This window comes from Aristolochia californica, unplaced genomic scaffold (assembly GCF_029961685.1).
Source record: "Aristolochia californica isolate CCGP_79_NKW_82.1479 unplaced genomic scaffold, dmAriCali1.0.hap1 SCAF_16, whole genome shotgun sequence".
NCBI lineage: Eukaryota > Viridiplantae > Streptophyta > Magnoliopsida > Piperales > Aristolochiaceae > Aristolochia > Aristolochia californica.
This window is the reverse complement of record NW_027181837.1, coordinates 16,437,513-16,451,235: the sequence shown is the minus strand read 5'-3', so window position 1 is coordinate 16,451,235 and position 13,723 is coordinate 16,437,513. Positions and strand designations below refer to the sequence as shown.

Genomic DNA, 13,723 nt, shown 5'->3' with positions numbered 1-13,723 from the left:
TGTTTATATTTTTCATTTTGGACGTAGAACTCGTCCACACACCACACCAAGGAAGAGGAAGAGTTGAAGTTTAAATAAAATCATTGCGACGTCTAACTTCAACTTCAACTCTAGTTTACCTGGTTCTGCAAGCCGGTTTCTCTTTCTCTCTTCGACCTCTCGATATTTATTTTCCACAGACTAAGTTTGATTTTGATAGTACGTCCCTTGCGTTTGCTTGGGACTCCAATAGTGAGAGGGTTGGAGATGCTTGGAGCCATCCGCTCAAAGTTCGGGAGTGGAAGACTGATGCACACATGGTCTCCTTCTAGGCCGAGCAACGCTCTAAGAAGCAAAATCGCGGAGTTGCAAAAGGCCAGGAGGAAGAGGAGAGATCCAAAGCGGGATCAATTCATGGTGGATGTGCCGGAGTCCAAGTCTTATCTTGACACGGCCACGATGCCCATGATCCTCACGGCTGTTGCCGTTGCACTCTTCGCCAAGGTCCTCATGACGGTATGGAAAATTAACTTTCTTCGCCAAGGATCTAAAAACCCGTTTCGGTTCAAAATTTCTTCACATTTTTAGGCTTTAGGTAAAATCTTAAAAGTTAATGGCATGTCTATTCTCAAATTGGATATTTGGACTTGCGTCTGTAATTGTAGAATTTGTACGTGTATCTCCTTGGGCATTTTATTCCTCTTTTATAATGTTTTTCATGACATTTGAATTACATGATTATAGGAGTAGATAACTCCTATTGGTTAGAGATATGGTCAGAGATAACTACAATGAGAGATAGAAGGAGGATCGATAGGTGGATGAAGAAGAGCTCGAGCAATAGAAGAGGTCTTGGCCTAACACCCCCTTGCAAGCTCAAGTGGGGGAAAACACTTGCAGCTTGTCCTGAAGAAGTTCATAACGTGGCTTGCAGAGGGGCTTTCTAAAAATGTCGGCAGCCTGATCATTGAAGGGAATGCAATGACGTTTGAAAACACCAATTTTTTCACGAACAAAGTGGATGTCAAATTCTATATGCTTGCTACTATTGTGAATGACCAGAATTGGAAGCCATGTAGATGGTGCTGACATTGTCACAATATATGGATGGAGCCACACATAAAGGAATCTGCAAGAATTTGAGTAAGTGAAGAAGCCAGATGTGCTCAGAGCTTAGATTAGCAAGGGCGCATCATTCAGCTTCAGGATTAGACTTAGAGATGGTAGATTACTGACAAGAGCTCCAGGAATAAGATTATTCCCAAGGTAAATTACAAATCCAGAAGTAGAACGCCTAGTGTCGGAATAGCCAGCTCAATGAGTATCACTGTAACCTGTTAGAGTAAAGTGATAAGAACCCACTTTTGAAAGGTTCTTATCTTTTCATATAATTGTAAGGAAGAGTTTAAAGAGGGAGATTAAGAGGGTTAGAATAAGAGAGAAGGAAAGAGGAGAGATGCAAAGTGGAAGAAGAGGGAGAGATAGAGAGAGATCTAGAAGGAAAAGAGAGAAGAAAAGAGGAGAAAAGAGGAGAAAAGAGGGAAGAGGTGCTAGACACGAATTTGAGAGGAGAAAGACAGATTTGAAAAAATCTTAATTGATCTCTGACCTTTAGCCAACATCTCTATTTATAGCATTATTTGGGAAACTCCTTAATCAACTAAGATTACATAACTAAGGAGGAATTTTAGGAAATTGAAAGGATTACATCAATCTAGCTGAAAAGATTACATCAATTAAAGATAAATCTAATATAGTAGGATCTTATCTTATCAAGAAGACGGGGCATTTTCCCTTTTTACCCTCAAGCCCCATCCCCCTTGGGCATTTCTCCCTTTGCCCTTAGGCCCCATGCCCCTTGTTTCTTGGAGGTGGCACTTTCTATTTTGTGGTGGCTGCTCTTTTTAGTTTTCTTTTTCTCTTGTTTCCTTGGAGGTAATTTTGGGTTTCTATCATAAAGTTTGTGCATGGAGAGATGTACAACCCATATGAAAGAGTATGTTTCACATATTGACGTATTCTTTTGGCACCCAGAAGGTGAGGTACTCGAGGAGAGTGCATAAGTTGGATAATGAGAATCGATAAACCCTTATGGTTGATGCGTATAAATAGTTTTAGCTAAGTCCTCATGCAAGAATGCATTTTTAACTTCAAGTTGACAAGGATACAATTTATTTGATATAGCCATAGAGAGAAAAAGGCAGATAATACGAGGACAAACAACAGGGTTGGAAGTGTCTCCATAAGCTTGACTGAGCTGTTGTATATACCATTGGGCGACAAAGCGGGCTTTATAGTGCTTAAGAGTGCCATTAGATTGTTGTTTTAGTTTATAAACCCATTTATATCCAACAACGTTCATTTTAGGATTGGGAGGAATAAGTGAACGTGTTTGATTTTTCAACAAAGGGCTGAATTCCTCACAGTCATGGTTGAACACTGGTTCAGATCTTTGTTGGCTTGGTAAAGCATGTAAGTTCAGTCGAAATTTGTTGGGTGGAAGAGAGAAGACAACAAGGATTAGGGTACTTGGTGGAGAGGAAAATCCAGGCCTTAGGCTGCCATCCATGTTCCTAGTGGCCATGTGATGGTTGCGGGAACCATGAGAAGGGATCGATATAGGGGAAATCAATGGAGCCGCTGGTGGAGAAGGGTTAGCCGATGAGGCTTCGATGTGAGAGGGGGTCTCTTTGGGCATTGTATTCCTCTTTTATAATGTTTTTCATGTCATTTGAGTTACATTAATATAGGAGTAGATGAATCCTATTGGTTAGAGATATGGTTAGAAATATCTACTTTGAGAGATAGAAGGAGGATTGGTAGTTGGAGGAAGAAGCGGTCGAATAGTAGAAGAGGTCTTGGTCTAACAATATCATGTTGGACTATTCAAATCCATTTGAAATTTGCATTGTTCATGAGTGAATAGACAGAAAGTTTCATTCATATCAGTCTTCTTCCATTTGTTAAAGAATTCCAAATCTATTGACAACTTTGATGGGTCATTTCCCTGTGAAAGGTGGATACCAGTTGTCTCATTGGGTTCATTGTGCATATTCCAATTGTCTCATGCCTTGTCTGTCGCTTTACTCATTTTTTTTGTTCTCAATGCCCTTTCTCTGATAAGTAATTACTAAGGATATCTTGTGGTCGTCATTTTCATTATCCTTCTTTTTTATGCTCATTTTCATCTGCCTTTGTTTTATACTAAACATACCAGTTCATAAAGAAAGAAATGACCAGTATAAGTTGGCAGTTTCCTGTTCTTGATGTACTTCTCCTAATGGTTTGGGTTACAGGTTGATGAATCCAAAGAACAAGAAAGGATTGAGCGAAGAATACAGAAAGCTCCTCCTGAGCAGGGAACTGTTAGGATGCTTAGTCGAGAAGAATGGGACGCAATTCAAGAAGTAAGACCAAGAACTCCGTTTGAGTCCAAGTTTGCTCGTCCCAATGCCAGGCTAAGGACTGATGAACCATGGCGTATGGTAAGATTCAAGATACTCTCCTCTATATAGCTTGCCATGTTTTTGGTTCCTCCTCTTTGTAGACAGAATGTAATGTTTTCTATTTAAGTTTTACAATTCTGCTTGTAAAGTACCCTTTTCTTTTCCTACTTTTCATGTGAAATGGTTGGAAAAAAAAGAATTCAAACATTTAATAAAAGAATGAAATCTGACATCTAATGCTGTATTCTCGTTGAAGGAGATATTCCCTAAGTGACTCTAACTGTAACCTGGTTATCTAAAAAAGTATGGAACAAGGATTCAATTTAGAGTTGGTTGGCAAAAATAAAAGATATATTTGTATACAATCAGGTTTGACATCACAAAGACCTAATGCTGCAAAACTGATACCAGTATTTCTGTAGACAGAATCTTTGAAGCTGTGACAAAGACATTTCATTAAAGAAGAGAATCAAAGAACTGATCTTGAACTCTCACATAAGGGAGCAAAGGCGGAAGCAATTATCTCTATAAATAATAATACTATTTCTATAAAACATCATGTTCGATGATCAACAAACTTTGTTGCTGACTCTTGTGCTAAATTAGGAATCTCCATGCAATCTCTTGTTCTAAGGGGAGGCCGTGGTTGTTCTATTCTCTATTTGCTTGCAATAAAATCATCACTTTTTCAAAAAAATAAAGATAACATAAAGAAACCAATGGAGCTGTCTAGGAGTATCTTTTGTTGAATGGTATGGTTGATTGTGAAAAAAAGTAAGGAGAGAGAATGAGAGAGAAAGAGAGAGTGGAGAAGAAAGCTCCGAAGAAAGAGCTGCGTTGGGGGTTGTTCATGACCCCCAACCTATTTATGTAAGAGGTTTGATCAAAATTACAAATATGCCCCTCACTTAAGTGAAACCCTAATCTTCTTATATCTCCCATTCTACATGTCGTACATGAAAATTGGATTATAGACATAATTCAACATAAGGAACAAGATTACATCATGAAATAAGAGTGGGGATAAAATAAAATGACCAAAATGCTCTTGTCTTGTTTTTCAATACTCCCACTTAAGTTGGAGCATATATGTCAAAGTCACCCAGTTTGTCACTGAAATTCAGAAATTCACGCTTCCCAAGTGCTTTAATGAAGACATCACCAAGTTAATCATCAGACCAAACATATGGGGTTGTCACCTCCTTCATCACTGCATCCCGAATGAAATGACAATCTACCTCTATGTGCTTCTTTCTCTCATGAAACACCGGATTGCTAGCAATGATGATTGTTGTCTGGTTATCACAATATATAGTCATAGGATTCTTCTGATAGAAGCCTAACTCCTGGGCAACAAATTTCACCCACATTAACTCACTTACAGTGTGGGTCATCGTTGTATTCAGCTTCTGTACTAGATCGAGCAACAATATTTTGTTTTTTACTCTTCCACCTAATTAAATTTCCTCCCAAAAAAACACTGTACCCAGTAGTTTATTTTCTGTCAAGCTTAGAGCCTGCATTATCAGCATAAGAAAAAGCCTTAATCCTCAAGTGATTATTGGGTCTAAAGAGAAAACCTTTCCCTGGTGATCCTTTAAGATATCTTAAGATTCTCTGTGCAGTCTCTAGGTCGATCTTATATGGAAGCTCCATGAACTGACTCACTACATCGATTGCAAACAAGATATCTAGTATAGTAACTGTAGCATATATGAGCTTGCCCACTAATACACGATACATTTTTTCATTTTTAAATTTCTGGACTTTGATTATCATGAAGATCATGTCAGTTACATACTTCCTTTGAGTTAAAGCAGTTCCCTCCTTGTTTCTTGCAACTTTGATACCCAAAATATATTTTAGTTGACCTAAATCTTTAGTCTGAAAGTGAGTCGCTAAGTGTGATTTGACTTCTTTGATGTTTGAGCTGTCACTCCTTGATGGGATGATATCATCTACATACACCAATAAGATAATAATCCCAGATGATCTCTTCATAATAAATGACGAATGATCACAATTACTTCTAAGAAATCCCATGGACATAACCACTTGACTGCATTTTAAGCCGTGAAGAGATTTCTTGGGTCTACATACCTTATTCATCTCCCCCTAAGCAACATACCCCAAAGGATGTTCCATGTACACCTCTTCTTCAAGGTCACCATACAAGAAAATATTTTTAATATCTAGCTAAAACAGAGACCAGCTTTGATTCACTGTAACAAAGACCAATATTCTAATAGAGGACTAGCGGGCAACCAGAGAGAAAGTCTCAAATACATTCACTCCAAAAGTTTGGGTGTATTCTTTAGCAACAAGACGAGCCTAAAATCTTTCAACGAACCCATATGCATTGTATTTTATTGTATACACCCACCGACAACCTACCACTACAACCCTTGGAGGTAAGTCACATAACTCCCAAGTACCTCTGTTAACTAGAGCTTCCATCTCAACATCCATGACTTTCTTCCAATGAGGAGACAAAAGAGCATCCTATGCTAAAGAAGGAATATTACAAGTGGGGACGGACAAGGTAAACTTATGATAACTGTCAGATAAGGAATCAAAAGAGACAAAGTGAGATAGAGGATGACAAGTACCTCTCTTGACACCCTTCCGAAGAGCAATAGGAAGGTGCAAGTTACTTACCTTAGGATCAGGAGACGATGCAGAGTCATGGTTTGGTGTGAGAGAGAGCTCTGGAACAAGATGAGATGGTGTCTGTTTGCTCGATATACCTGCAATGGTTTCTTAGTAGGAACATCATGTGTAGTCTTAATACAGTCATCAACTGGAACATGAATGATAGGATGGGGAGCTGAGGGAATAAGAGGAACTAACTCTGATCTAGAAGATTCAAAGAATGGGGCATCCTAAAAAAAATGTAACATCTACATATACAAATGTTTTTTCTCATAGATGGACAAAAGCATTTGTATCCTTTCTGTGTCTAAGAATATCCCAAAAAGATACATTTGATAGCACGAGGAGACAATTTATCCCTGGATGGTTCAAAAGTATGAGCAAAACAGAAGCAACCAAATACACACGGTGGTACAAGAAAAAGGGGTGCAATGGGCAATACAATATGAATAGGAATTTTACCATTAAGAACTGAAGACGACATTCTGTTTAGCCAAAAAATTCAGTTAGTACAATCTCACCCTAATATGATGTAGGGACATTCATATGAATCAGCATAGTTCGAGCCACCTCAAGTAAGTGATGATTTTTATGTTCAAAATTTTGCTGTTGAGTGAACATGCAACATGTCTAATGAATAATCCCTTGAGATTGACAAAATGAGTTAAACTTCCGATTTATAAATTCAAGACCATTGTCTGTATGCAATATATAGGCTGAGGTTGCAAACTGATTCTTTATTTCATTATAAAAAGTTGAAATACATAAAAAACCTTTGGATTTTTCTCGAAGGAGATAAATCCAAGTACATCTACTAAAATCATCAATGAATGTAATAAAATGCCTATGACCGAACTGACTAGTCACAGGATAAGGATCCCAGACATCTGAGTGAATAAGCTCAAATAATTTACTTATCTGATGAGATGAAACTTGAAAAGAACTCTGGTGATACTTGTTCAATTGACATGACTTGCAATAGAAAGTAATGCTGGAAGGTAATTCTAGAACTACTAGAATCAGCTTTGTAGGTGATGGATGACCTAGTGGCTGTCCAAATAATACAATCTCCCTCTCTCACGAGCAGAATCAATTGTCTTCTTTGTAATGGGATCTTGGAAAAAAATAATGAGTAGGATTGAAAGTTCACAAACTTAGCATCTTGACTAGCGAACAATAAATTTAAAGGAAATTTGGGAACAAACAATAAAGACTGAGGAGATAGAAAAAGAAGTAGGAACAACATTTCCCACTCCTTGTACTAGTGAAACTAACCCATCGACAAGATTGACATATTTAATAAGGAGGGACTCTTTTAAGTCCGAAAATAAGGAAGACATAGTTGACGTGCATTTAGTAGCTCCAGAATCAAGTACCCAAGATGGAGAATGACACACAGTAAAAACACATACATATCTATGAGAGGAGAAGTATGAGCAAGGATGCAGAGGGGGAAGTAATGAAAAGTTGTGCCATACACTGATTAATCTATTGCTACTGCTGAATTAATTGCTGCAATTCATCTATGGCACCATGTGGGACAGGTGCTGTAATATCAGGTACTGGTGCAGTACCATCATGTAGGGGTGGCATCGAGTCGAGCCAAACTCAAACCTGCCTATATTTGAGCTGGGCTTGATTTAAATATTTCGAACACGAGCTCGAGCTGAGCCCAACCTCGAGCCTAAAATTATAATCGAGCTCGACCCCATAATTTTAACCGAGTTTGAGCTTGAGCTCGAGCTGAGTTCAAGCTCCAACCTACGTTTAAAACTTTGCATAAAATATATGTTAAATAAATTGTATATAAAATTATGCATAAATTGTATATAAAATTGGGCATGACCTCTATACATAAACCCTGCATAAAATTGTTCATAAACACTGCTTAATATTATGCATGAAATATATTCAATAATCAAAACAAATTTTTTAATGAAATACTAAATATAAATTTACAATCACCCAAATAAAAACTATAAATTCAGTATAAATTTACAATTACCGAGATTAGAAAAAGATGAAAAATCAAGTAACTGGGCGCATTATCTCCACAATCTTCTTCTCAAGCTATGATTAAACATCGAAAAGCTAGATTACATGCTACTACCAGATAATTTACTGGCTGGAACATTTCAATTCAGGTGGGGATTAAACTTGTTTTTTGACATCTGCAAAGTAATCTCTAGACAACTCATCTTGCTTGCTAACAAAAAATAAGTAATTGAATTTTTTTTAGTGAGTTAGGCTACCATTATATTTTCTGGTGAGGGTTTGCATGCATCTTATAGATCAGCATTTGGATCATCAATTTAGGCCATTAACTGATACTGAATTATAAATAAATGGGATTTCAGTGTCCTACTTATGATCAAATTCAAGGCTATTTATGCATTTAGAAGAAACTTTGATAATAAAAATTAATTGATGTTAGAGATAAATGATAAAAAAGAAATAGGGAGGTTTAAGATAGATTTAATATGCCATTGGCTAGTTAAACTATAGTCATAGATTAGAATAATTGCACCCTCATAGATGGGTTCAGAGAAAAAAATAAAACCATCATAGATGTCAATATAAAGTCCAAAAAGTAGGAAAAGAGACATTTTACCCATTTTAACAAGCATTGGAAACAAAACCGAAACAGAGAATACAAGAAAAAAACCAATTTTTTTACAAAATTGAACCTTAAGGAGCTAAAAAAAAATGTAAAAATCTACTCCTTTTGTTGTTTTCAAAATTGAAGAAGCAGACCTTGCCGTAGACGGAATTGTTGGTGACAATCACGACTGCTTAAACCCCTTTTGTTCGCTCTACTCAAGCGAATCGACAACATGGATTGCATAACGCAATCCATGAGACAACGATCAAGCATCACCCAAGTGTCGATGCAGGTAAGAGAAAGCTTTCTGTGGAACGAGTGAAACCCTCACTCGGATCATCGCTGGAGATAAACCTCTCGGGAAGACCCAACTTAAAACATCAACGAGCTGAGAGTGTTTGCAGAGAAGCTCCCCGAATTGAAGGAGCATAGAATGCAACTCGAGTCCTTACTCAAGTAAATTCAAGCCGAGGTCTGCTAAATACCTCCTTATAAATGAATTTAGGGGGAGTATTTAGAGTTTTATATATGAAGATTACAAAAGGAAAAGGAAAAATGAAATACTTCAATTATGGCAACCTTGTCGGCGTACCAGTCAGCATCTTGGACGACTAATTCCTGCACGGTGAGGTTTGGCACCGGCATGGCCAGGTAATGTCTGCGGAAAATGTGGTCGTCTTGCGCCATTGGTGATTGTGGAGATTGGAGGAGCGAGGCACAATTTTTTAAAGGGAAGGAAGAGTTACGATCAGAAGAGACTTTCAAAATACTTCAAAATCGAAATGAAAAGTCAAAACGAAGCTTCCCTCTCCCGTAGCTGCCGAGGGCCGAAATGTGAAAGATGAAAGAGGTTTTATTAAGCGATCGAGTTGGCTCGCGAGTTCGCGAACTGAACTGTGGCTCACTCTAGTTCGGCTCGGTTACTCAAACGAGCATGCACAACTGCTCGAACTCGATTTGAAATGTTTTCGAATCAAGCCGGATCCAATTTGAATTCGAGTTATTCGCGAACTGGCTCGGTTCAATGCCACCCCTACCACTATGTATAGTAGAGTTAGCCCATACAGGCTTGTCAAAATTTATCCAACATCTGTCCGAATAATGATTAGTGCGTCCGTAATGAACACACTTTCTCTTAGATTTGCCATCCCCTCAGCCTTGGCCTTGTCCTCAGCTTGAACTATGTCTACCTTTGCCTTTGCCAGTCCTTGTGCGTTCCTTGGACGAATTAGTGGAACTGGATGCAGCAATTGATGTATTTAGAGCGGTGGCTTCACCCACTTTTGCATCTTTCCCTACTTTGGGCACGATTATCTTTTCAGCTCTCATTCATATGTAGTAAATGGATGATGGACATTAATTTCTTGCCAAATACCCATAACGAACTGTAGTATTTTGTCACTGTCCTGTTGTCTCTTTTCAAGCCAAAGAAGTTAATTTATAACTCATACACCCTGGAAACATTGCTTTCTTGAGCATATAAAGCTTCTAGAGATAACCACATAACTTTGGCTATCTCAAAATTCATAAGCTGGTTCCGAAGAGAAGAGTCTATGCTGTTGACAAACTAAGTCATAACTTGGCTGTCTTCTGCTTCTCAATCATCATCTAGAGGGATTGGAGGATCATTCCTAATAAATTTCAATTTCTTGCTTTTTAAATACATCTGAACATATTTGGCCCAATTGAGATAATTGTCACCATTCAATTTTTTAGATGAGATAGTAATAATATCTTTCCCATCGTAACTGAAAGTTTCTTTAGATGGAGTATATACTTCACCAGAATCAGCCATAATGTGTATATATAAGCACTAATCAGATCAAATAAACATTCCAAAAACTTCTGTAGGCAATTACTGTAATGTGCACAGCTCAAAAGACCAGAATTACAGTATAAACTTCAATTTTCAGATCAAATAACCCCTAGTTGTCATCAAATAGGGCTGACATCAACATGAACTGAGGATGACATTAGCACGGGCAGACAGGGAGTTGGTGCACATCCCAAGAACAACATAAAAAACACTTTTTGGGCAGTTTAAAACATTAAGATCTGTTTTAGAACAGCAGAACCACAAACCCTAGGGTTATGGCAGAGAAAAAAGAAGAAAAAAATGGATTTTTACCAACTAGTAGCTGGAAAATCTAAGAAGATCCTTCTTTTATGTAAACGTCCGCTTCATGGATCAAAAAGATTGACAAAAAGCCTTCCCAGATGTGATCTACTGCTCTAATACCACCAAAAAAGTAAGGATAGAGAGAAGGAGAGAGAATGGGAGAGAAAATGAGAATGGAGGAGAAAACTTCAAAGAAAATGCTTCGTTGGGGGTCATGCTCGATTGCCAACCTAAAGTGAATTCTTATATATGAAAATTGGACCATAGACATAATTCAACATAAAGAACAAGATTACATCAAGATATAAGAGTGAGGATAAAATGAAATGATCAAAATGCCCTTGTACTTGTTTTTCAACAGATTGCTCTAAAAAATGATTGGTTATGGAAAGACTGGATCCTCTGCAAGAAACCTTGCAGGAAATAAGGTGTAAGGTGTCTACTGTCAGGACACCTTTTCTTATCCTTAAGATCCTAAATGGATAGCCAACGTTGCCTCTGTCAAGTTAAAAAATGAAATGGAAAGTTAAATTCCAATGAAACTACAAGGCCTGTCTTCCTCTCTATCCTATTCTAGACCTATTCTCCCTTCTCTCTACTCTAAGCCTATTTTCTCTCACTACCTTAAACTTCTTTCTCCCCTGGATTTTTCCCAGATTTGTCCAGTTTGACATCTTTTTCTCTTGATTAGTTTTGGCCATGGTGCATTGCTGAATTATTTTTCCGTTATGCCACATGCTTTTCCTTTTTTTTTTTCTGTGACTTTTTTGGCATCTCATTAGATTTTATCAAATGGAAAGCATGGATTTTCCATCATCACAAGTGCCGGTGACTGTTTCAGCTTAGTTATATCATGCCTAATGTGAATAAAAAAATATATCATGCTTAATGTGATGACTGCTATTTGAGCTATCCTTCGAGTCTGATTTTGGGTCTTCTTCAGATAGCTCAGTTTACAGGCGGTGAACAAAATACATTGCAGAACAGAGCTTGTTCTCTGGAATAGGTGTATAATGGTTTCAACAAATGAATCTAGTCCATCCCCTATTTGAAAATCATTTATGGAGTTGACACCCTTCTATAAATCCATTCTTCTTCTAAACCTGACATTTCACACCGTGAGTTCTCGTATCCTTGATTTTTGTTAGTGAATAAATTCAATAAAGGTGACAATCTACAAACTCAAAAAAAAGAGAAGAAATCTTTCCACCATAAAACCTCAATGAACTTAATGGAAAAACAAATTCAAATAACTGTTTGTTTCATTTGATAGGCAAGGTAAACAAATTCAATACAGGTAAAGAACATTATGTTTTCTTGAGTTCAGGTTGGGTGGATGGTCATACCAGAAGAAATGATTAAAAAATTACAACTTTGCTAGATGCAAGTAGACATTAATGATAAACATACAGCATAATGGAAAAGTAATTTGGTAATGCACCTGGGCTAAAACTAATCAGAACAGAAAGTTGGCAACCTAGATAATCCAGGAAAAAAAAATCCATGGAGAGAGAAGCTTAAGAGAGTGAGAGGTGAAGAGAAGAGAGAAAATCAGGAAAGACCGGTGGCTTAGTTTTGTTGGGATTTTATTTTCCACATTTTCTTTTCAACTTGATCATTTGCTCTCCATTTGGGTTCTTAAGGCTAAGGACATTTGTCTCGATTATAAACACTTTGCACATTATTTCCTGCAAACTTCCTTCCAGAGGATTTGATTTTTGTTATGCTTTTACTTTGAAAGCTGGAATACTAAAGACTGTTCGTTGTATGGCATTTAAGACATAATTTGATTGCAGAAATAATCTCAGATTTCTGTAATGCCATGGTTTTAATACCATGCATGTTTCTGAGAAGTGCGTGTGGCATTACTTTTGTAAGGTTGATACTTAAGATGCTATGCCTAATGACCTACAGGAGGATGTGAAGGATTGGACCATTGATGTCCTCACAGATGCACTGTCAAGAGTTGAAGATACTGCAAAGCACAATCCAAAGTGAGCGAGGAAGCTTTAGGCACAGTTTTGGTGTGACTCCAATTGGTATTACAGGTTAATTTCTTCTGTAATTATAGACAATTTCTTTGTAGAAACGATAAGAAATCTGTTTTCACAGCTTTTATCACCTCCATAATCCAAATAGAAATTCCCAGAGGGAAGTAATCATGGAATTTCTACTCCCTTCAAAAGAGTTTTACCATTTCCATGGCCTCCGGTATAAGACAACCATCTACATACACATGATATTGCGATCCTCTCTTTCTTGTAACTTTGACTGTTTGGTTTAATACAGCTGTGAAAGGGTTAAATCAGCCCCAGTAGACTGGTTTATTGAAATCTGAAACAAGACTCACATCTCGTTTAACAATTTTATGCCTTACAGTAGATCAAGATTTCATGCCTGTAAAACGATGTCAATTGTTGATTGTAATGCTTCCAATTCATGGATTGGGAAGAGCTAGTACATGGAAACCAATAATTCAATAGCCATCTGTTTTGGGAAAAGAGTGAAACTACAGGTCCAAAAATTACACCGGCCTTTAACCGCTCAGTGTTCCTGTCAAATCCAGATTATCTAAACCTTTTAACTCTTTAAATACAAAAAATAGTTGGTGGAAAAATGGCACAGATACTGCTTGCCCTGCAATGGCTTTTTAAAGATCAGAAAAGGATATGCTAGACATAACATATTGATTAAAGAAAAGGACACATAATCTTGTCACCGGCTCAAGCCTTTTACTTCTCTTTCCTCCCCCTCTTCTTTGCAGCTCTCTCTTCTTTACAGCATGCGTAAGTGCTCCAAGAATTGTTGCAGAGAGCTGCTAGGACCAAGCATGGATAAAGAAGAGTGAAAAACTTCTACGGATAGTCACGAGATAGCTACTCACGCAGGTATTTAATGCAAAAATGGATTTCAGAGAAAAAAAAA

General features: G+C 37.5%; 1 protein-coding gene across 1 annotated transcript; it reads left to right on the top strand.

Annotated features, from left to right (window-relative positions):
- The first annotated feature begins 58 nt into the window (after positions 1–58).
- LOC137953932 (uncharacterized) lies at positions 59–13,136 on the top strand. The gene is made up of 3 exons (XM_068801493.1): positions 59–495; positions 3,276–3,464; positions 12,713–13,136. The coding sequence occupies exons 1-3, from the start codon at positions 247–249 to the stop codon at positions 12,794–12,796; spliced, it is 522 nt and encodes a 173-aa protein (XP_068657594.1). The 5' UTR covers positions 59–246; the 3' UTR covers positions 12,797–13,136.
- Positions 13,137–13,723: the final 587 nt, after the last annotated feature.

Excerpts from the sequence above, each read along its gene's own strand:
- LOC137953932 (XM_068801493.1), top strand. The coding sequence starts at position 247 with ATGCTTGGAGCCATCCGCTCAAAGTTCGGGAGTGGAAGACTGATGCAC. Across the intron at positions 496-3,275 it reads TCGCCAAGGTCCTCATGACG|GTTGATGAATCCAAAGAACA; the intron begins GTATGGAAAATT and ends TTTGGGTTACAG. Across the intron at positions 3,465-12,712 it reads CTGATGAACCATGGCGTATG|GAGGATGTGAAGGATTGGAC; the intron begins GTAAGATTCAAG and ends AATGACCTACAG.